The following is a 20,768-nucleotide window of genomic DNA, read 5'->3' as shown; positions in this document are numbered from 1 at the left end:
CAGGGTTTGGGGTGTTGGGAAGTATATTATGTTTGGGGTTGAGTGATCGGTGTGAAGCGGCGGGTGAGAAGAGGGCGGAGATGAAAGAACGGGGGAGGGGGAATGGAGAGGGAGACGGGGAAGAGGAAGAAGTGTTGTTGGAGGCCATGACACCTAGTACAGCAGATGGATTCGAAGACGGCGAAGAACGCCGTGCGCGACGACGGGATCTTCGTGTCCCGGAACCGCAGAATCAGAGCTACTTCAGCCAGATATCCAAACCGACAAGGACCATCATGTTCAAGCTCTGGATCCTCCTCGCCATCGACTCCCTGGCCGATGGCATGACGCCTTATTCTCTCATGAACTATTATGTCGACCAAAAGTTCCATCTCTCCAAGTCCAGGCTCGGGGATATCCAGTCAGCCTCGCAGTTCCTGTGCGCTGTCAGTGCCGTGTTTGCTGGCCCCCTTGCAAAGCAGATTGGGCTCATCAACACAATGGTCTTCACTCATCTTCCCTCGTCAATAGCAAGCGCTTTCATCCCTCTACCTAAGACCGTGGGTCCCACGATTGGGTTATTACTGTTCCGCGCTGCGCTCAATAGCATGGATCAAGCACCGCGTACCGCCTTCATCGCCGCAGTCGTAAAGCCAGAAGAACGTACAGGTGTCATGGGTATCACGAGTATGGTACGTACGCTTGCCATGAGCGTCGGTCCGTCAATCACAGGTTTACTCTCGGGATCTGGAAACTTCTGGGTTGCATTTCTCGCCACGGGCATCTGCAGGATCACGTATGATCTGGGGCTCTGGGTACTATTCGTCAACGTCAGGGTGGACAGAGATACGGGGAGGCAAGAGGACACGGATAGCTTAAATGATGATGCATGGGATGGATTATTGGGTGACAGTGATAGCGAAGGGGGGAGCGAAGGGGGAAAGGTCAAGGATCTTGACCGTGACGAACATAGAGTCTGACATATATGCATATACACCCTCTTTAGGACTACATGTTACTAGCTATCAAGCAGTTCTTAATAAGCCATCGTCTCGTCCCCTATTCCACAGACTTTGAGGCGTTCGCTGTCCTTAATTGCAGCGCTTATTACAAAAGTAACCCGCGAAATATTATGTGCTTGACTAGTCGTCCGGTTAGAAGCTCTTAAGTTGCAGCTGCTAGCTTGTCTTCGTTCAGCCAGCATGTCATGCCTCCAAACATCTGCCCATATACAGCCGCCATAATCATAACGTGCTTTCGTATCTCCAAAATCCTTCTCCTCCGCTTTCCCCTCTCGCATAGGACCTTTTTTTCCCGCCCAATGCGCTCTTCCTTGGAACCTTCCAGTGACTCATCATGTCACCTAGCAATTTCTTTGCCAGTCCTCAAACCACCACCTTGGAGCTCAATTATCCACCGATGGACATGTGACGCTCGTCCACATCCACCATTGCAATGGTCAACTCTCCTGTCATCCCAACCCGTCTCAAATCACCCCACCCAAAGCCCGCTCCACACTCCCCCTCGCCTCCTCCAACGCTCTGCTCAACTCCCCTTTCTTATGTGCCTGCTTGACTTCATAATGCAGCCTTACTAACTCCTTTGCGCGCTTAATGTCTACATCGTCGTCATCGTTCTTTTCCTTCGCGTCTCCGTTCGTGCTTGCAGTCGTGGTTGTAGAGTGTTGCACATCACCAGGGCGTGCAGAAACAAGTGCCAAAGCGGCAGCGGGGTCCTGTTGGAATTCATGTCAGCGGTGGTTCTTATACTGCATATATATGCTGGAGAAGATGGAGGGGCGTTGGGTAGAGGGAACACACGTACGCAGACGCGGAGGGACACGAGATCGGAGAGGATTTCTGCGAGGCGCATCGAGGGTTGTTCAGAATCCGGGATTGAGGAGGCTTGTTCGGTTTCGGGCATTGTGGATAAATTTAATTTCGTCGTTGTTGCTGTCGTTGTGGACCTTGGTTGCGCGGCTGTACCGGTTTGTGCAGCAGCGTCCTGTGGTGCGGTGCAGTGCACCGTAATCAAAGCGTGTATATTTGATGAATCTCTTTTTCCCTCTTTTCCTCTTATACAATGATGTCAACCCCTATCAGAAACGGTTCCCCATATGTTCTGTCGACGACACGCTCGTTTCTGTAGCCAAGAGCGAGAAGTAACATTGACATCGAAGTTGACGTCGACAAAGCCCCCAAAGCTCAGACCTCGTTCCTCCCCCACCACCCCCAACCCAACCTAACCTAACCCCACACGCACAACTCCGCAAGCGTGTTTTTCCCACAAGACAAAAGATTGCCGGGTATATACCTCGTTATTGCCGAACTAGTCCGGAATCCGAACGTCAAAACTTTCGGCCTCTTTTTAACACGCAACGTCAGGTACCCCATTTCAAAAACTTTTTGCTTCTGACCAATCTACGCTCAAACTCTCGCTATTTCTTAACTCTTGGCATTGTGTCTCGCTCTTGGGAGGTTTAGGGATACTAGGTATAGCAAGACTGGTTGCTGATCATGGCGAGTATACAAGCTATACGGGCGAATTGCCGCAAGGTACGTGTTTTTGTTTTGTTTTGGGGTGAAGGTGTTGGACCGATTGCGTATTATGCGTGGGTATGGTGAGGGGGATGATCACCGATGGTAGAAAGAGCATGAAAGAAGGAGAGTCGATTGAGGGGGATAAGATGTGGGATATCAGGCTCGAGATGTACCTAGGTGTGAGCAAAAAAAAAGAAAAAAAAAAGAGAGGCTGGATAATATATTTTCAGACGGACCTTTTGCCTGCGCACGCAAAACAACAAAAGTATTTGGGGGGGAGACATGAAAATTTGATCAAGACATACAATTCCTAATACAAGGAATAGGTCATGTGCATAGGCCGTAACTACGCCGATCACATCAAGGAATTGTCGTCTGCCACACCCAAGCAGCCGTTCTTTTTCCTCAAGCCTCCCTCTTCCATTCTTCTTCCAGGCGCTGGTCCTGTACTGCGCCCGCGTGGGGTGAATATGCACTACGAAGTCGAACTCGGTCTCATCATGGGCAAGCAATTGAGAGATTTACACCCAGAAGATACAAAAGGTGCCATGGATGCTATTGAAGGTATGTGAAATAACAAGAATTCTTGTTCTGCTCTGGCTATATTCCATGCGTGAAGACCCCACAATCACCGCCCAAATGAACAATGTAAATATGATTATACAGCCCAAGGAACTAACACATGAGACAAGGATACATTCTTGCCATCGACATGACAGCTCGGAACGTGCAAGACGAAGCAAAACGCAAAGGCCTCCCCTGGTCCATAGCCAAAGGCTTCGACACTTTCATGCCTATTTCAAACTTCATTGCCAAGCACCGGATCCCGGATCCTCAGAAAGCGCATCTCTGGCTGTCCGTGAACAACGAAGTAAAGCAGTCTGATAACACCGAGTTGATGCTGTTCCAGATCCCGAGGCAGTTGAGCGATATCAGCAGGGTCATGACGCTGGAGAAGGGCGACATTGTACTGACGGGAACGCCCAAGGGCGTGGGGCCGGTAAAGACGGGCGATGTGATGAGGGCCGGGTTGAAGGTTGATGGTAAGGACATCGAGGAGGCAGGGATTGAAGTACCTGTGAAGGATCGGGAAGGCCTGTATGAGTTCAGTGAGACTTAGATGGGAGCCCTCTGACACAGCAACAAGAGAAAGCTTATGCAGGATCAGAATTTTGGATTCTTCTTCTTCATCTTCAAAAATGTATCAAAATCAAGATCCCTGGTATCAGGAATTGCCCTTCTGATCCGGCGGGTGGTGTTGTTCGAGATTGCAGCTGTCGCCCGTGTCTTTGCTACTCTCGGACGTAGCGACGCGGAAGGCTCCTCTGGGTTGGCTGGTGGTGTCGAGGAAACCGAACCCTTTCGAGCTATACTTCCTCCCCTCTTTGCTCTATTTGACCGAGCAATTGCATGAGACTGGCTTTGTTTCTTTTGAGTATGGATTGTTTTATCCGAAATGTTTTGTGTGATACTGGCTGCCTTGTCCAGCGCATCCGGACCAGCAAGCCCATCGTCTCGTGCCACTTTCTTCCTCGGGCTCACTGATGTGGACTTGACTGGTCGTATCTGTGCCTCTTGAAATGGCTGATATACGCACGAATGACCTTGTGAGCGCTTCACGCATGGCCCGCATGTCGGTTGCGCTTTGTCGCATGCCATGTGCCGTTGTCTACATGAAGTGCACGAGCGTGCCTTGACCACTGCTTTCCTAGGCGGTGTATTCACACTTTCTGCTGCGCTATGCTTCATGAAATCAACGTTGCTCTTATTGGTTCGCGTACTTTGGGTCTTCAGAACGACGATGAGCTGCTCCCGTTGGCTCGAGCTGGCTGTGTCCACGTGAGATGGTGGCCTTGCAGGTGCAACGAATCTGGGTTTCTTCCGCGGACTCGTAGCAAAGAGCTGGACAGACTGCTTTGATGTGCCTTGGGTGATGGTTGATGACACCCCAGTACCCATGACCCGCTTTCTTGGATTCGCTGGGCGTCTAGTGATCGTTTGCATTGGCTGTTCAGATGCCTTCACTTCGCGACTTGGCAAAGCCCGCTCATCTCTGACCTTTTCAGGAGTCCACGAATTTGATGGAGGTGTTCGTTGAATATTTGTATTTTCGATAGCCTGTGTGTGTTCTGATGTGCTGCTTGCGGTGACTAACAGCGTGGCAGGAGCGATGGGTGCTATCCGAACTGGCGAACCTGGTTGGATACCACCACCCTGCCGTTCTTGTCCATCATCTAGCAGTCTTGAAAGCTTTGAATTGTATATGGACGGCCTCTTGAATAACCTTTGTCTTGCAGATCTGATGAACGGGAGCTGAGGGGTTGGTGGCCGTAGCAATGCATCTAAAGCGCTGATTCAGTCAGCAATTGCGGGTCGAAGGTGAGCCTCTCTGCACTGACGTCTCAGTTCCTGGACTTGCTGGGACCTGAACCTCAGCACAGCCTATTTGTGCATTTATTCTCTGAGGAATATTTACACACTCATCTTCAGTCTCTGAGTTGTCATCTACCCCTGGAACTGGAAGCCTGTGAGTGGGGGTTGTGACTTGATGATAGCTCGACTGCCGTTGAGCGGGGAGATGCTGCACTATAGGCTGCACTGTGGGTTGCAATGGAGCCGGTATTTGTTGTCCACAGTTCAGCCCATGAAGCTCCTTCTCCAGTAGTTTGATACGACAGGCATCCTCCTTTTGTCGAGAGTCGAGAAAATCGACACGTCTGGTCAATTTTACAAGCTCATCAGGCAGCAGCTTCACGTTGACCACGTCGTCTGCCAGGCCCTCAACCTGTTTGTCAAGCTCAATCTGCTTCTGCCGAACATTCTTGTTTTCGTCTCGAAAAGCTTTCAGCTGAGTAATCTCGGCCATAGCCCAGTTCTCAAATCTATTCTCCTCGTCCACAGCTTCCATGGCGATCATCTGTTGTTCTACATGCCGAACGCGAGCAGTTGCAGCTTCAACAGCTTCGGCGATAGCTTCAGTCGTCTGGAGGCGAGCATCGTAGGCTTCATGCTGAGCGGTCAGACCTCGCATTTGCTGCAGAAGCCATGCGTGTTGCTTCTTTATTTCCGGGCCCCATAGCAATGCCTCGGCGGTGGCGAAGGGTAGACGTTGGGGTCCAGTATCATTCTGGGCAGAGGAAGGTCTTCGCGGCGTCATGTTGATGGAAGACTTACGGGGTGAGACAAGGGGCGAGGGAGCATTGGAAGCAGCAGCGTCGTGCAAGGGCTGATGAACGGTGGAGTGAGCCGACGACGAATGACGGGGCGAAAAGAGCGGACACAAGCGAAAGGTGAATCGCGATGCTTCTTGAATCCAACCAGGGAATGCTGGTACAAGAAAGGCGATGGAGTTTGGGAAATGACAAAGTGGGATGCTCGATGCGACGTGTTCTTGTTGATGGAGGTAGGCACGACACTGGGTGTGACTTCCACGGCCGCACTACTGATACGGTTGCCAAGGGCGTCATGAGAAACGACATACACAAACAGCACTGTTCGAGTCAACCTTGCCAGCAATGCGAAGTAAACCTCTTTCTTATTTCATGCTACCTACGAAGTTGCCTCCAAAGGTGACTCTACTGCTTCGGTCCTTTCGGTGCATCTAACATCTCATCCCTCTTCATGATCCTGATTTTCAAATCGCTCTTTTCGCTGCTCGACTCGGCTTCAGCATCCTTGGATCTATCCGCAACAACACTTCTGTCGTAGCTACTGGGGTCTATGCCTAGGATACCACCGACATTATTGCGGTCGCCTGGGACTGAGAACTCGCGAAAGGCATAGCGCCACTCATTGAGAAAGCCACGAATTGCCTTGCCGACTTTGTCCTTGCCATTCTTGGAGTGATGGCCGGTGCCGGTGATGGCGTAGACAGGCCGGGATGAGGAACTGTGCTTCAGGAGAATGCCCTCGAGGTATGAGACGGACTCGTCTGGGTGGAGGCCTAGTAGGGATGAGTGAGGGTTCCCATTGTTCCGCAACGGAGCGCTACTCACCGTGGAGATCGACGTACAGCTCTTTGAAGCCGTCCGCGTCTTTGTTGCGCTCTTCGTACAGAATGCGAGCAGCTTCGCGGTGGGCTTCGCGCATCAAGTTGTTCTCGCTCTGTCCGCGAAGACTGAGAGCTTTGGCAGCACGTGAATCACTTCGATTCCAAGCCTGAGCGGCACTACACACTGTTAGGGATGATTGAGCCATGCAGCAGATGATGATTCCTACCTCTGCAGAAACTTGTTACGTAAGCTGCCGTGCTTGAACGCTTCAGCGCGAGCCTTGAGATACGCTTGATTGCCTTTCTCGCCTGTTTCCAGCCAGGGTATATGTTGGGGAGCTGGTATCGCCTGCGCGGCTGCACTGTTCTCTCGAGTGCCATTGAAGCTCTTCGCTGGCCTTAGCGTCTTGCGAACGGGGGTGGCAGGTGCGGGGGATGGTGACATGCGTACAACATCTGCAAGATTGTTGGGCCCGGAAATGTCTCTGTGGCTATTATGACCACCCCGCTTACCGTGATGCCGCTTTCCCGTCTTTGCTGCAGCTGCGGAACCCAAGCTTGGGAATGCCTCGTTATCATCTACGGCCAGTATGGAGGGAGTAGGCGCACGGGACTGTTGTCGACTGCCTGTCCTTGATTGTGGACGACTGCCCGCTCCTGGGACGAAGTTGGCAAACGGACTCAGGCCCGGTGGAGGTCGTGTAGGTCCTCCTGTGAGGCCATATAGCTGCTCTAGGGAAGTCGCTTCTGATGTGGAGATCTGGGGTGTTCCCAGTGAAGAACCGTTGTATTGGAGGTTTGGAAACTCATAATCAGACATTTGGAAGTTTGGAAGAGAGGCAGGTGGTGGGGGAGTAGCAGCATCCGAGACGGCCATACGAGCCATTAGCGCTGATGGGTCATGGGAGAATAAGCACGTCTCGCCAGCTAAGCAGTTGCCATTGAGGAAGTACCTAAGCATTTTGTCAGTATGCATGCATCTTGGTTGCACGCGGGTACACTCACTTGCACAGGGTCTTGCTGGTATCATGGCTAAATCTACAATCCGCCCTTGCACAGTGTCCCGTGGACAAGAAGTATTTGCATACAATGTTACTCTTCTGCTGGCCAGCAGGTGTTGCGGGTCTGAATGCAGGACTCATCGACTTCCCGATGACGAAGCCGGCCTGCTCCTGGGAAGGTGTGGGCATCTGCTGCACGTCTGCCGTCTGGCCCATGAGCGCAAGCAGCGCCGCACTGAGGTCGAAACCATTGGCCTCGAGCACCTTTTCAATCTCCTCGTCGGACCGATCGTCGCGTAGAATCGATCGAAGCATGTCATATGGGCCCATGTCCATGGTTTGCGGTTGCACCCATTCTGCGGCGGCGCCATTGAGCGTGCCCTCGCCCATGAGGGATGATTCGGTGCTCCCGGAATCGTCATTGACCAGCCAGTCGACCGAGTGGCCGTCCAAGTCGCCATACGTCTCCGCACTGGGACTCACGCCTTCACTGAACTGGTAGGCGCTCAGACTCGGACTATGAGGGATGTGCGGGCTCGAGAAGGCGAGGCGCGGCGACGGTCGAGGCGAGGTAAAGGGGGATGCGGTCGACGACTTTGCGCGGTTGAAGGCAGGCGGCGCAATGCCAAAGCCGGGGGGAGGGTTTGTGGTGCGCGGGGAGTGGTTGGCCTGCCATGGGGCGGGCGATGGGCGGCGGATGATGGTATGGCGGCTGGGGGGAGGTGAGCTGGAGGAGCTGCCAGCGTCTCGATAGCGCCAAAGACAGTCGAGCACCACGTTCTCCAGAGACTTGCCCGTGAGACCGGTCTCCTTGCGCAGCAGCTCCTCGAGCCTGTCGGTCTTGTCCTCGTCATCCAGCGCCTCGTCCTGCAGCACGGGCAGCGCGTGTTCGTAGATGTTGTCGGCGACCATGGTGATAGCGACTCTAGTAGGGCCGCGGAAGAATACGGGGCGCGTGTGGGTTTACGGGCGGTGATTGGGGGCGGGAGCGGGGAAAAAGGATTATGGAGTCTTAAAACGGGACAGGCAAGCAGGTGCAGCAGTTGCACAGGAGCGAAGGCGCGGCGGGCAAAGGAGGCTGGCCTGGTGAACAAGTAGGTAGGTAGACAATAAGATGGGAAGAGTAAGCGGCCGGCGCGTCGTGGTGAAGCAAGCAGCAGCAGCAGTCGAGGGCGAGTTTGTCGTCCCGCAGACGTCTGCGAGACTCTGCAAATGCGCCAACAGGGGCCAAAGGCAGTGTCAGGCTGTGAGCCAATGCCTGGGCCGATGGTGATGGCGATGGTGAGGGCGAGGGCAAGGTCGAGTGAAGCTCCGGGCCAGGGACTACACTACTACTAAGTTACTGCTGCTGCTGCTACTACTAACTACTACTACTACTACTACTACTACTGCTACTACGCTTACTACGTTGGGACGTATGTGGGACTGGACTGTCCCTATGCACCGCCTGGCACCAACTACTCTCTCACCTGGAACTCTCTTGGCTGGGCTCTCTCTTCTTCACTTGGTTGGCACTCTTTCACTGGGGTGCAGACAGCTGTGTCGACCCAAGGAAGCACGCTATTGCTAAGAGCAAGCAGCTGAAGTGGCTAGGCAGACCATTCCAAGGTTCGATGTTACCGGTACCACGCTGTAGCAGCAGCACTTTGTATAGAGTTACGTAGTCTCCAGTCTCCCCCCAAACCCCAAACAGGCAGAAGGTGCGAGGGACAGCGCGAACCTGAGGCCGAGTCACGTGCAAGCAGCCCATGATCATCTACCATGATGAAACCAGCACACCAAAAGGAAGGCAGCCTCCCGCCCCCAAAGCACCAGCGCTAGAGTAGTTCGACCGCCGTCATCATCTCAACCGCCACAACACACCAAACGTCTACCGCAGCCATCCACGCCAGAGTACATGCCCAACTCACCTACCCATACCGGTACCCCAGCCCAGGCTCACCCCGTCTTACCTCCCGTCAAGCATACGTTTCTTGACGAAATGGCCCCTCCCAGCCATACCAACTAATCTCTTCTCTCCATCCTGCCCATCCTTCCCACATCTCATCCCCTGCCGTCTCTTACTCCCGCGCCGTTCCGCATTGGGACAGTCAGCGACTGCATACATACAGTAGGTACATACATACATACATACATACCTACCTACCTACCTACCTACATCCATACAACCACATTGTGATCGCATCACAGCCCTCCCTCCACTCCCTCCCAAGGGTGAAGGGTGAAATACACCACCCACTTCTGTTCAGAATGCCGGCTTCCGCCGAGTACGATGTCCGCGCCCTCGCGCTGCCCCTCGAAGACGAAGAGACCGGCCAGTCCCCCATCTGGAGTCGTCGGAGTCCCCAGTCCTTCCGTCGCGCAACCACAACCCCAACATGGAAGCAGCGCGTCTTCTCGCAATATTCTTCCCTCACCCGCCGCATCTCTTCACAATATGCCAAACTCAGCTTCATCCAAAAGATCCTCTTCATCCTCGGGAACCTGCTCATGGCAACCCTGGCCATACTCTTCCTAGTCTACAATGAGAAGATCTTTGCCAAACTGCTGCCCGCAGCGAAGAAATGGAGAGAGGTACCAGGCGGATGGTGTATACTGTGGGCGGCCATATTCTTGGTCTCGTTTCCACCCTTGATAGGATACGGAACTTTGTTGGCAATATCCGGCTTCGTCTATGGCTTTCCAAACGGGTATGTCTCTCTCTGCTCGACACTGTATTCTCCAATCTACTCCCCTCGAAAACTAACAAATCCTCCAAGATGGTTCATAGCCGCCACCGCCACAGTCGCCGGCAGCACAGTATCCTTCCTCATCTCCCGGTCGCTCCTCAAATCCCTCGTCCAGCGCCTCATAGCAAAAGACACGCGGTTCACCGCCCTCGCCCTGACCATGAAACACGACGGCCTCAAACTCCTCATCATGATCCGCATGTGTCCGCTGCCCTACTCTCTCACAAACGGCGCAGTCGCCACATTCCCCACCGTCCACTGGGCCTCATTCGCCCTCGCAAACGCCATTGTCAGCCCCAAACTCATGCTGCACGTTTACATTGGTTCCCAGTTTGAGAAGCTGGCGGATAGCGGCGGGAAGATGGATCCGGGCACCAAAGCCCTGTCCTACATTTCCATTGCCATTGGCATCATTGCGGGCGTCGTGACGGGCTGGTTCATGTACCGCAAGACGAAGCAGAGAGCGGCGCAATTGGAAGCCGAGGAGCGCGCGGGCATACGGCGGACGAGCATCGAGGACTTGGAAAATGAATACGTTGATGATCCGAGTGCGCTCGAGGCTGCGGCCAGGCTGCGCGAAGACGACGACGACATTAGTCTACGGAGTGGCTGGAACAATGATGTCTATAGCGATGAGCCGCCGGAAACGAGCGATGCGGTGGAGATTGGCGACGATCCGTTTGGGGACGGTGATGGGGAGGAGACGGATGAAGACGCGAGGGAAGACAAATGATTGGGTTCACGTGCATAGATGGATGGGCCACAGGGAAGAAATATAAATGGTGGCGTAGAGCAACATGAATGCAACATGAAAGAATACAAGTGCGATTTTCAGACTTGTTTTTTAAAAATAAAATAGACCCACTCCGCCTCACTGCAATCAATGTACACACTTCCCCCTGGACGAACTACCAAAACACACTTGCCCTTCTCGAACCATTCTCTCTGGCTCAAGTCTGACAATGTGACAGATGAATACAATGACTACACTACTACTACTACTACTACTACTACTACTACTACTATCACAACATGTACCAATACTTTCAAGACTGACAAAGGACAAATGAATACAATGACTACACTACTACTACTACTACTACTACTACTATCACAACATGTACCAATACTTTCAAGACTGACAAAGGACAAATGCATCAAGCAGGCTGCATGTCGGAAATGTCACAATCAACAGTCATTCATCCAGGCAAGCGTCAAGTGTACAAACTGAACTTGTCTTCGATATTGAAACAGCTGATGACAGCTCATGATCGAGAACTCATCATACTATTATACATCTGTTCCCAAAGATCTCCGGTCCACCATTCATTCTCCACGCCTCTAGACAAATGACTTGGTGAAAGATGTGGCAACCTCCTTCAACTTCGACTCGATATCCTTGCTGAGAGCGCCTTCCCGATCAATGGTGTTGAGCAATTCCTGCTCGTTGGACTTCAGGTGAGCCAGGAAATCAGCCTCCCATTGCAGAACCTTGTTTACGGGAACCTTGTCAAGGATACCGTTGACACCGGCGTAGATCAAGGGGACCATCTCGTTGACAGCCATCGGAGTGTATTGCTTCTGCTTGAGAAGCTCGGTAAGACGCTCACCACGGCTGAGGGTCTGCTTGGTAGCAGCATCCAAGTCAGAACCGAACTGGGCAAAAGCAGCGACCTCACGGTATTGAGCCAAGAAGAGCTTGAGGGAACCAGCGACCTGCTTCATGGCCTTGACCTGGGCAGCGGAGCCGACACGAGAAACCGAAAGACCGACGTTGATGGCAGGGCGGATACCCTTGTAGAAGAGCTCGGCCTCGAGGAAAATTTGTCCATCGGTGATAGAGATGACGTTGGTAGGGATATACGCAGACACATCACCACCTTGGGTCTCAATAATGGGGAGTGCAGTCAAAGAACCTCCACCGAGCTTGTCATTCATCTTGGCCGAGCGCTCCAGCAGGCGAGAGTGAAGATAGAAGACATCACCGGGGTAAGCCTCACGACCGGGGGGGCGACGCAGCAACAAAGACATCTGGCGGTAGGCGACGGCCTGTTTGGTGAGATCGTCGTAGATTACCAGCGCATGCTTGCCATTGTCGCGGAACCATTCACCTGAATGCTCGTTAGTAAATCTGTCGTTCTATGTGTCGCTATGTGACATTGATTGTGTCGTCAAAAGAGTCTTCAACTGTGCCGTAGTAGATGCGTTACATATTGACATATGCAAGAAATGGAACGAGTATGCTACCGTAGAGGTTGCAAGGCCCGTCACATGAGATTGCAACACATAACCAGAAAACAAGCAAGAAAAAAGCACAACACAATCATAATGCAATTTCACTTACCCATAGATGTGCCGACGAACGGCGCGAGGTACTGAAGGGGAGCTATGGCGTTATAGTTAGTATTGGAGGGTACAGAGTGCATTATAAAGTTTCGTGTTTTGACATACCGGCCTCTGAGGCGGTGGCGGCCACCACGATGGAGTATCGCATAGCGTCATTTTCTTCGAGGGTCTTGACAAGCTGGGCCACAGTGGACCGCTTCTGACCGATTGCAACGTAAATGCAGTAGAGCTTCTTCTTCTCGTCGGTTCCCTTGTTCCATCGGTTCTGGTTGAGCATGGCGTCGAGGGCAACGGCGGTCTTTCCGGTCTGACGATCACCAATGATCAACTCACGCTGTCCACGTCCAATGGGCACCATGGCGTCGACCGACTTGAGACCAGTCTGGACGGGCTCGCGGACGGACTGACGGGGCAAGATACCGGGAGCCTTGAGTTGAGCACGGCGCCTCTCCGTGGTCTTGAGGGGACCCTTTCCGTCAATGGGGTTACCGAGCCCGTCAACGACTCGTCCGAGCAAAGCCTCGCCGACGGGGACATCGACCTGGAGCTGTTAGATTCCTGTACTGGGCCTTTGACCGGCGATTGACGTACAATAGCTCCGGTACGCTTAACGGTCTCGCCTTCCTTGACCAATCGATCGGAACCGAAGAGCACGACACCGACCTGGCCGGCTTCCAAGTTCATGCACATGCCCTTGACACCGGAAGCGAACCTGGGTATCCGTTAGTGTCCGTGGTGGCTGGCTGGAGGGTGTGGGTCTTGGCATACTCGACGAGCTCCTCAGCCTGGACGTTGTTCATGCCGTGGACACGGGCGATACCGTCACTATTGCCTCGTCAGCTCCCTGCTCCTCTGGAAAAGCAATGCACGCAATGGCGCGCTGGCGTACCCGACGGAAAGCACACGTCCTGTCTCGGCGAGGCTGCTCTCCTCCTGCACACCGCGGATCCTCTGCTCCAGGATGGAGGAGACCTCGGTCGGGCTGGCTTTCGCCTCGGAGGCATAGGAACGGATTGCGCTGGTAAAGGCCGGGGCGCGGGTCTGGTGTGGTTGAAAAAGTCGTCAGTACTTGGTCGGTCTCAGGCTCGGCAGAGGGGAGCTCCCCCCTCCCCCATCTACCCAGCGCTGCCGCCGCCGCCCAGATCCGTCAACCATCGATAACGGTCAATTGCGGTGCCAATGGCATCAGAGCGCGCTTCTCTAGGCGGGCAATGATGGCTAGGCGGGCGGCGGGCGCAGGTGTAGGCGATTGCGATGGACTTACCGATGCAATTCTACCCGTGGCAGAGATTGCAGCGACCCGGCGGCTCGACTGGCGGATGGCTCTCGAGAACATTGCTGCGGTGCTCAAGAGACGATTTCTGGGGCACTGCAACCAATTGAGATTGATGCAGGAAAGAAGGAGGGGAGATGGTGATGGAGTGGAATATGGGGAGCTCTGCTACGAGGAAGAAAGTCCTGCGGCTTCGGGAGGAAAGCGCAACCCTTGGCGGCTACCCTAATCCCAAAAAAGCCCGCAACGAAGTAAACACGGCGGCGAGAACCAAGGTTGGAACTGGCCTTTACCCACAATCACACCCACGGCACCATACTCCATCCACGACACGTCCTCTTTACACTCTCTGTCTCTGGGTTGTGTTTATTAATTTCTACATTGGTAAAGCATCAATCACAGCTCACCACCTGGACGAATCAAACAAATGTGAAAAGTCAAATCGTATCTACTACGAAACTCGTGTTTGTGTCAGATGTAATGGTTTGCTGAGCCAGAATGCCTTTGTGATTGCAACTGTTGTCTATATGCATCTCTGGGATTCGGAGAGTTTTTTTTTCTTTTGATTCCCAGAAAGTAAACCAAGTGCATTTTCTACAGATTCCAAGGTCATGGTGATTATATTCTAGACTAAGCATGGCGATAGTGATAGCATTCTGAAGAAACTAAAAAAACACTTTCCACAAGGCATACGGATGTCTGCCATCTCCACTCTCCACCCCAATTCAACCAAGCCAAAGGACGACAAAGACTGTCATGAACGCCACGTACACCTCGCTTGTATGCAAAATTATGCCCTCCGCTACCTTCAATACAGACCAGTTCCTCCAATAATACCTAGCTCTTTTGGTGCCTTCCAACGCTCACGTACATTACTTGGCTGGCCCATTCTTATACAGTTGACGTTTAATTTACACGTATCCATCCTCGTGTCTCTGTGCAAGTACTCCCAATCATTTGGCCGAGCCATTCTGGCTCTTCTCCTTGCTCTTCCTGAATTTCCGAATCTCCTGCTCCACGGCCGAGTCTACCCTACGCTTCAACTCGGGTCGGTAGCCGAGCGAGAAGAGGATCTCAAACCAGACGAAGAAGGGGGCAAGGAAGATTGCCTGTACCAGATTGTCGAGCAGGGCAGGTGCGCGGCCCTCGAACTTGCCATGACCGATAAACTGCGCCAACCAGCATGCGATGTTGATTGCGCCAGCCCATGAATTCGCTGTTGCGCCGTACGTTGATGTAAGATGGTTTGCGACAGCGGTACCTCCAATCAAAATGGGTGCAAGTAGTGCCCCAGCGACAGGCTCCATCAGAATGTAGAGTGTCGAGTAGAGGACGGCCCCGACGGTTCCGACGTTCAGGGGCAGATTGGGTATCGATAGCCATGATGGTAGTGGGACGTTAGGCGTGTTGGTGAGCTGGCCATTATAGTATTAGCTAGAATGTTGCATCATGGCGTGTATATATGTATATATATAGGGAGAGAGGGGGGAGAAAGGGAGAGAGACTTACAAGCAAAAACGACGTCAATAGGATCGGAGGCACACAGAGTATGTGTATCCCAACATTGACCTGACGGATGCGTATTAGCTGACATGTGAAAAAGCTGCGTTGGAACACAAGGTATTATTCACTTTGTTGTGATGATAGGCGCCATACTGTGTCCAAGTTAGCCTGAGTCGCACAGTCGGCCCAAGGAGAGATTCATCATACAAAGACGAGCTGCTTCTCGAGGTTCAAAGACATGGTAGCCGGATGCGGAACTGTTGCGCGCGCGTGTGAATGTTGCGAAGATTGGGGAAAGCTACCACATGTCTTGAAATCTGGCTGGTGCAAATCAGACGCAAAACAACGACTTGGGGCCGGGTTAGAGAGGTAGAGACGCAGTGACGAAGCAAGCAAAGAAAGATGTGGCAGGGTGTGAACGTCTGACCAACATGAGCGAGCGGGTGGGGTTGCACGAGCTGGCAGGTTGGGTTGGCAGGTGGCGGCTGCCAACGACCGCGCTGTGCTTAGGCGAACGATTTTCCGCGCCGAACATTCTGGGCCCAGGAGTCGACTCACTCTACTCTACTCTACTCTACTTCACTCTACTTTACTCTACACCGGTACTGACTGTCTTGCTGCCTGCCTGCCTGCCTGCCTGCCTGTCTGCCTGTCTGCCTGTCTGTCTGCCTGCACCCAAGCTGCTTCAGTCTTTCAAAAAGATTTAGATCCATCCACACACCCTTTGTTCTCCCAGAGATACACCACATCGCACGCCAAACCCGCCATTTCCTGTGCTTCGGACCCTCCTTCTGGTACACAGCGCAAACGTAGACACACATATATATACATATATATCGCGCATGGACTGCTGAAGACCGACTTTTGAGCGCTGCGCTCTTGGAGGAAGGCGCCTCTCACTCAGCGCTCTTGCGCCCGTCTCAGCACCCGCCCGCTCTTCCAAGTGGACAAGCATAGAATCGCATAGCTCAGAAGAGCTTCATCCTCTAATCCTTCGCCTGACTGAGTGTACTGCCGACCACCACCAAGTCGCTTACCAAACCCGCCAAACAGTACCAAAAGCCACGCGCCCTACCCACATACTCCCCCCCCCCACTTCGAACCTGTCGCACAGTTCGCAGTCATGTTCTTCCTCAAAGAGCTTGAGAAGACGATCCAGCTGCATCCCTCATACTTTGGCCCCCTCATTCGCCAGCATATCCATCGAGAATTACTGCAAAAGGAAGAGGGCTCAAGCACAGGAAAATATGCCATCGTGTGCATACTGGACGCGTTCGAGATCTCTGATGGTAAAGTGATGCCTGGGTCTGGATCTGCCGAGTATGTCGTGCACTACAAGGCCATCGTCTGGCGACCATACAAGGGAGAGGTGGTATGTGCACTCTCGAGGGCCAGCTTACAACGTTGAGGCTAACCATTGTGAAGGTGGACGGTGTCGTCGTCTCCGTCCTCCGCACTGGCTTCTTTGTAGATTGTGGTTCTCTGCAGGTATTCGTGGGCCGCCATGTAAAGCCAGCCTCGAGTAGTCTCTCCGAACTTGAATTAACAGTTGATAGATGATTCCGAGCGAGGTCAAATTCGATGCCAACGCGACACCACCGCAGTGGACCGACGATGGTGAGCAGGTGATTGAAAAGGGTACCAACATCCGCATCAAGATCAAGGGTCTGAGATCTGAGGTGGAAAAGATGTACGCTGTTGGCACAATGAAAGAGGTACATGTCTTGGCTGTCATCATTCCTAATCTTTTACTGACCCTCCAGGATTATCTCGGCCCGCTGTCATAGAGTCTGCATCTACATCAGGCATCAGTGTCCTCACACTTAAGCGCAGTGCCTTGCTTCCGTTAAGACGACGACGCATTGCCAATTGGTTTGCGCAAAGCAAAGCAGCGAATGAACACAAGGACTATTGTAACAACACAGCTGCACGAGGCGTTTCGTCAACAGAATTACGAAGTTTTATCGCGTTTGAAATAATTTGGATTCTGGAATTTGTAATTCGATCTCACGGTATAGGATACAGCGTCCTCTTGGAAATGGTCCCAAGTCAGGGCAACTTGCTGCGTCATGCAATGCTCGTTTACAACAACATTTGATAGCCATCACACCCAAGCGCCCAAATTGTATCTGAATAGAAATGAACATTTTGAGCTCTTTGTGTTGCACCCTACTAGTGATGTCCCCGCCCCGTCTCAAAGAGTGGCTTGGACCATTTCGGCCAACGCGAGCTCTCACACCTCCGCCTAACTCCGCAGCTGAGGACCCCTTGGTCACCAACTTGCAGCGCGCAATCATAGCGCAACAACTTGCTGCAGGCTCCTTTACCCCCGGCAGTCTGCAAACTATTTTCAAAAATATGCTGTAATCACAAAAAAAACCTCTACAGAATACACACACCTTACACACGACGTCAGCATGCCTCGCGAACGCGCCGTGCACGAGGAGGAGGCGGAGCTCTTGTCCAAAGAGCAATCCGCACGCCATCTAGAAGATAGCTACGATGATTCTACATCTTCTATATCCACCACCTCGCTCGTTCTTGAACATATCAACGATCCCTCTATCAATAGCACATTGCGTGCGCAGCGGGGAGAGAAATATACGGATGACGATGAGCCCGGGCAGACACACGAGCAATTCGACATTGAAGACGGACGATATCAAGCCCCTGTAGCCGTAGACAAAAAGGCACGCAGGTTGCTATGGATCATCGGGTCGATATGTGTAGTTGGCTGGGGCCTTGCGCTGGTGTTCTTCCTGATGAGCGGGTCCTATAAGCCGATTTCGAGTCGCCCGCACGATCCGTTGGCAAGTTCTACAAAAGGCTCTGGGAAGAAGGTGACCATGGACGAGGTCTTCGAGGGGCACTTCTCCGCCCGACGACAGAGCGTATCTTGGATATCGGGACCGAGCGGAGAAGACGGCCTGTTGCTTGAGAAGGGTGCAAGCGATGGGGCGTACCTGGCGGTGAAAGACATTAGGAGTAGAGATAAAGATCATGCATCAAAGCCTGCACCCAAAACGATACTCATGAAGAAGGGCAGTTTCGAGGTAAATGGAAAGACAATCTCCCCTTCCAACGTCTCGCCTAGTAAAGACTTCAAGAAAGTGCTGGTCAGCTCCGACGTCAAGAAGAACTGGCGGCACTCAAGCACGGGCAAGTTTTGGATCTTCGACGTTGAGACGCAGACTGCAGAGCCTCTCGACCCAGAGCACGCAGAGGACAGGGTACAGCTGGCACAGCTGTCCCCACAGTCCGATGCGATTGTCTTTACACGGGACAACAACATGTTTTTGCGCAAATTAAATTCTAAAGAGGTGGTCCAGATTACCAAGGATGGAGGATCTGAACTCTTCTACGGCATACCCGATTGGGTCTACGAGGAAGAGGTGTTTGCAAGTAATATAGCAACCTGGTGGTCCGAGGACGGCAAGTACGTCGCTTTCCTGCGCACCGACGAGTCAACTGTGCCCACATTCCCTGTGCAGTACTTTATTTCACGACCAAGTGGAAAGGAGCCCAAACCGGGTGAAGAGAGTTACCCTGAAGTCCGTGACATCAAATACCCCAAGGCAGGCGCGCCAAATCCTATCGTATCATTACAATTCTACGATGTTGCCAAGAACGAGGTCTTCAGCGTCGAAATCGAAGATGACTTCACAGATGATAATCGTCTCATCACTGAGATTGTCTGGGCTGGCAAGAGTGGGAAGGTACTCGTCCGGGAGACAAACCGAGAAAGCGACATACTCAAGGTGGTACTTATCGATGTTCAGAAGCGCTCTGGAAAGACTGTGAGGACTGAAAATGTTGCTGAGCTTGACGGTGGCTGGTTTGAAGTTTCGCAGAAGACATCCTTTGTGCCTGCTGATCCTGACAACGGTCGCCAAGAGGATGGGTATATCGACACCATTATTCATGAAGGCTATGATCACATTGGCTATTTTACTCCGCCGGATAACGACAAGCCCGTTGTGCTCACACAGGGTCAATGGGAAGTTGTAGATGCACCCTCACGAGTCGACCTGAAAAACAACCTCGTGTACTACATGTCTACGGAGAAGAGCTCCATCGAGCGGCATCCTTATTCCGTATACCTGAATGGCACCGGCAAGCAAGAAGTCGTAAGCGACAGTGGTTCTGGCTACTATAGCGCCTCCTTTTCCTCTGGTGGATCCTTCGCTCTGATCTCCTATGAAGGCCCGGGTATTCCCTGGCAAAAGATCATTAGCACACCCACCAATACGGAAAAGTATGAGAAAGTGATAGAAGAAAACAAGTCCCTCGACCGCGTCGTCCGCGAGCGGGAGCTCCCCACTCTCCACTACGAGACTATTGACGTCGATGGCTTCACTCTCAACGTCCTTGAACGCCGCCCTCCTCACTTTAACGCGAAGAAGCAATACCCTGTATTGTTCTACCAATATAGTGGTCCTGGTTCCCAGACTGTGGACAAGCAGTTCAGGGTTGATTTCCAATCCTACATTGCTTCTTCTCTCGGCTACATCGTCATCACAGTTGATGGTCGTGGTACCGGTTTCCTCGGCCGTAAATTTCGTTGCATCACGCGTGGCAACATTGGGTACTACGAGGCCCACGATCAAATCGCCGTAGCTAAGCTCTGGGCTGCGAAGAAGTATGTTGACAAAGAGCGTCTTGCGATCTGGGGTTGGAGTTACGGCGGCTTCAACACCCTTAAGACGCTTGAGCAAGATGGTGGGAAGACGTTCAAATATGGTATGGCTGTTGCACCTGTGACAGATTGGAGATTTTATGGTAAATCAACCCTCTCCTACTTCGATGCCTTCTTCCCGGGTCCATCGCCCACCCCACCTCCCAACTTATGCCCGAATTCACTAACATCCCATGCCTTTTCAGACTCCATATACACGGAACGCTACATGCACACGCCCCAACACAACACCGCCGGCTACAACAACAGCACGATCAGCGACGTAACCTCCTTGTCCCAAAATGTCCGCTTCCTCGTCATGCATGGCGTGGCTGACGACAACGTGCACATGCAAAATACGCTTAATCTACTCGACAAATTGGATCTAGGGGGTGTGGAGAATTACGATGTCCATGTCTTTCCGGATAGTGATCATAGTATTTACTTTCACAATGCTAATCGCATCGTCTATGATAGTAAGTCGTATGCCTTCTTTCTGTGTCGTGATGGGAATAGGCAAGTAGGAGACATGTGAATGTGAGCTAATGTGTATGGCAGAACTACGATGGTGGCTTATCAATGCGTTTAATGGTGAGTGGGTTAAAATCAAAAAAGCGGAGCCCAAGGCACAGATTGATGGAAAGGACCGACGGCGCTGATTTGGCAATATGGTTGATTTCCTCTTATGCGGGTCAATAAATCTTATATCTCCTGTTGCTCACTGTTGATTT

General features: G+C 52.4%; 10 protein-coding genes across 10 annotated transcripts; 5 read left to right on the top strand and 5 right to left on the bottom strand.

The window, feature by feature from the left end:
• Positions 1–146: 146 nt before the first annotated feature.
• Positions 147–959, top strand: IAQ61_004476 (uncharacterized protein; the record flags this gene model as incomplete). The annotated part of the gene is made up of 1 exon (XM_003839079.2): positions 147–959. One exon carries the CDS (start codon positions 147–149, stop codon positions 957–959), a length of 813 nt encoding a protein of 270 aa, XP_003839127.2.
• A 506-nt stretch (positions 960–1,465) lies between these two features.
• On the bottom strand, positions 1,466–1,902 carry IAQ61_004475 (uncharacterized protein; the record flags this gene model as incomplete). The annotated part of the gene is made up of 2 exons (XM_003839078.2): positions 1,466–1,714; positions 1,804–1,902. The coding sequence occupies 2 exons, from the start codon at positions 1,900–1,902 to the stop codon at positions 1,466–1,468; spliced, it is 348 nt and encodes a 115-aa protein (XP_003839126.2).
• Positions 1,903–2,477: 575 nt separating this feature from the next.
• IAQ61_004474 (uncharacterized protein) lies at positions 2,478–3,639 on the top strand (the record flags this gene model as incomplete). The annotated part of the gene is made up of 3 exons (XM_066096358.1): positions 2,478–2,534; positions 2,846–3,083; positions 3,212–3,639. Coding segments are annotated over 3 exons (723 nt in total), but the record flags the coding sequence as incomplete, so codon positions are not given.
• A 44-nt stretch (positions 3,640–3,683) lies between these two features.
• Positions 3,684–5,676, bottom strand: IAQ61_004473 (uncharacterized protein; the record flags this gene model as incomplete). Its single annotated transcript, XM_066096357.1, has 2 exons — positions 3,684–4,869; positions 4,919–5,676. The coding sequence occupies 2 exons, from the start codon at positions 5,674–5,676 to the stop codon at positions 3,684–3,686; spliced, it is 1,944 nt and encodes a 647-aa protein (XP_065953675.1).
• A 418-nt stretch (positions 5,677–6,094) lies between these two features.
• Positions 6,095–8,423, bottom strand: IAQ61_004472 (uncharacterized protein; the record flags this gene model as incomplete). Its single annotated transcript, XM_066096356.1, has 5 exons — positions 6,095–6,462; positions 6,515–6,687; positions 6,738–6,898; positions 6,962–7,463; positions 7,516–8,423. 5 exons carry the CDS (start codon positions 8,421–8,423, stop codon positions 6,095–6,097), a joined length of 2,112 nt encoding a protein of 703 aa, XP_065953674.1.
• Positions 8,424–9,238: 815 nt separating this feature from the next.
• Positions 9,239–11,161, top strand: IAQ61_004471 (uncharacterized protein). Its single transcript, XM_003839075.2, has 2 exons — positions 9,239–10,201; positions 10,271–11,161. The coding sequence occupies exons 1-2, from the start codon at positions 9,762–9,764 to the stop codon at positions 10,971–10,973; spliced, it is 1,143 nt and encodes a 380-aa protein (XP_003839123.1). The 5' UTR covers positions 9,239–9,761; the 3' UTR covers positions 10,974–11,161.
• Positions 11,162–11,323: 162 nt separating this feature from the next.
• On the bottom strand, positions 11,324–14,139 carry ATP1 (Alpha subunit of the F1 sector of mitochondrial F1F0 ATP synthase). The gene is made up of 7 exons (XM_003839074.2): positions 13,851–14,139; positions 13,476–13,627; positions 13,355–13,411; positions 13,178–13,298; positions 12,692–13,127; positions 12,585–12,626; positions 11,324–12,351 (listed from the first exon to the last, which is right to left on the bottom strand). Exons 1-7 carry the CDS (start codon positions 13,920–13,922, stop codon positions 11,582–11,584), a joined length of 1,650 nt encoding a protein of 549 aa, XP_003839122.1. The 5' UTR covers positions 13,923–14,139; the 3' UTR covers positions 11,324–11,581.
• A 36-nt stretch (positions 14,140–14,175) lies between these two features.
• IAQ61_004469 (uncharacterized protein) lies at positions 14,176–15,876 on the bottom strand. Its single transcript, XM_003839073.2, has 4 exons — positions 15,570–15,876; positions 15,491–15,514; positions 15,369–15,428; positions 14,176–15,274 (listed from the first exon to the last, which is right to left on the bottom strand). The coding sequence occupies exons 1-4, from the start codon at positions 15,600–15,602 to the stop codon at positions 14,813–14,815; spliced, it is 579 nt and encodes a 192-aa protein (XP_003839121.1). The 5' UTR covers positions 15,603–15,876; the 3' UTR covers positions 14,176–14,812.
• Positions 15,877–16,485: 609 nt separating this feature from the next.
• Positions 16,486–17,149, top strand: IAQ61_004468 (uncharacterized protein; the record flags this gene model as incomplete). The annotated part of the gene is made up of 4 exons (XM_066096355.1): positions 16,486–16,734; positions 16,788–16,868; positions 16,919–17,077; positions 17,126–17,149. The coding sequence occupies 4 exons, from the start codon at positions 16,486–16,488 to the stop codon at positions 17,147–17,149; spliced, it is 513 nt and encodes a 170-aa protein (XP_065953673.1).
• A 630-nt stretch (positions 17,150–17,779) lies between these two features.
• Positions 17,780–20,572, top strand: IAQ61_004467 (uncharacterized protein; the record flags this gene model as incomplete). Its single annotated transcript, XM_066096354.1, has 1 exon — positions 17,780–20,572. The coding sequence occupies one exon, from the start codon at positions 17,780–17,782 to the stop codon at positions 20,570–20,572; it is 2,793 nt and encodes a 930-aa protein (XP_065953672.1).
• Between the last annotated feature and the right edge of the window lie 196 nt (positions 20,573–20,768).

The sequence above is a fragment of the Plenodomus lingam genome (genome assembly GCF_022343315.1).
Source record: "Plenodomus lingam strain CAN1 chromosome Unknown contig_19, whole genome shotgun sequence".
NCBI lineage: Eukaryota > Fungi > Ascomycota > Dothideomycetes > Pleosporales > Leptosphaeriaceae > Plenodomus > Plenodomus lingam.
The sequence above is the reverse complement of the archived record's forward strand: the minus strand, read 5'-3'. Positions and strand labels throughout refer to the sequence as shown.

What these genes read in the sequence shown, in the direction of transcription:
- IAQ61_004471 (XM_003839075.2), top strand. Translation starts at nt 9,762, where the DNA reads ATGCCGGCTTCCGCCGAGTACGATGTCCGCGCCCTCGCGCTGCCCCTC. An exon ending in GTCTATGGCTTTCCAAACGG is followed by an intron (nt 10,202 to 10,270) that starts GTATGTCTCTCT and finishes AAATCCTCCAAG; the next exon opens with ATGGTTCATAGCCGCCACCG.
- ATP1 (XM_003839074.2), bottom strand. Translation starts at nt 13,922, where the DNA reads ATGTTCTCGAGAGCCATCCGCCAGTCGAGCCGCCGGGTCGCTGCAATC. An exon ending in CAGGCTGAGGAGCTCGTCGA is followed by an intron (nt 13,299 to 13,354) that starts GTATGCCAAGAC and finishes ACGGATACCCAG; the next exon opens with GTTCGCTTCCGGTGTCAAGG. An exon ending in TTAAGCGTACCGGAGCTATT is followed by an intron (nt 13,128 to 13,177) that starts GTACGTCAATCG and finishes TAACAGCTCCAG; the next exon opens with GTCGATGTCCCCGTCGGCGA.
- IAQ61_004469 (XM_003839073.2), bottom strand. Translation starts at nt 15,602, where the DNA reads ATGTCTTTGAACCTCGAGAAGCAGCTCGTCTTT. An exon ending in TCGAGAAGCAGCTCGTCTTT is followed by an intron (nt 15,515 to 15,569) that starts GTATGATGAATC and finishes ACTTGGACACAG; the next exon opens with TATGGCGCCTATCATCACAA. An exon ending in TATTGACGTCGTTTTTGCTT is followed by an intron (nt 15,275 to 15,368) that starts GTAAGTCTCTCT and finishes TATAATGGCCAG; the next exon opens with CTCACCAACACGCCTAACGT.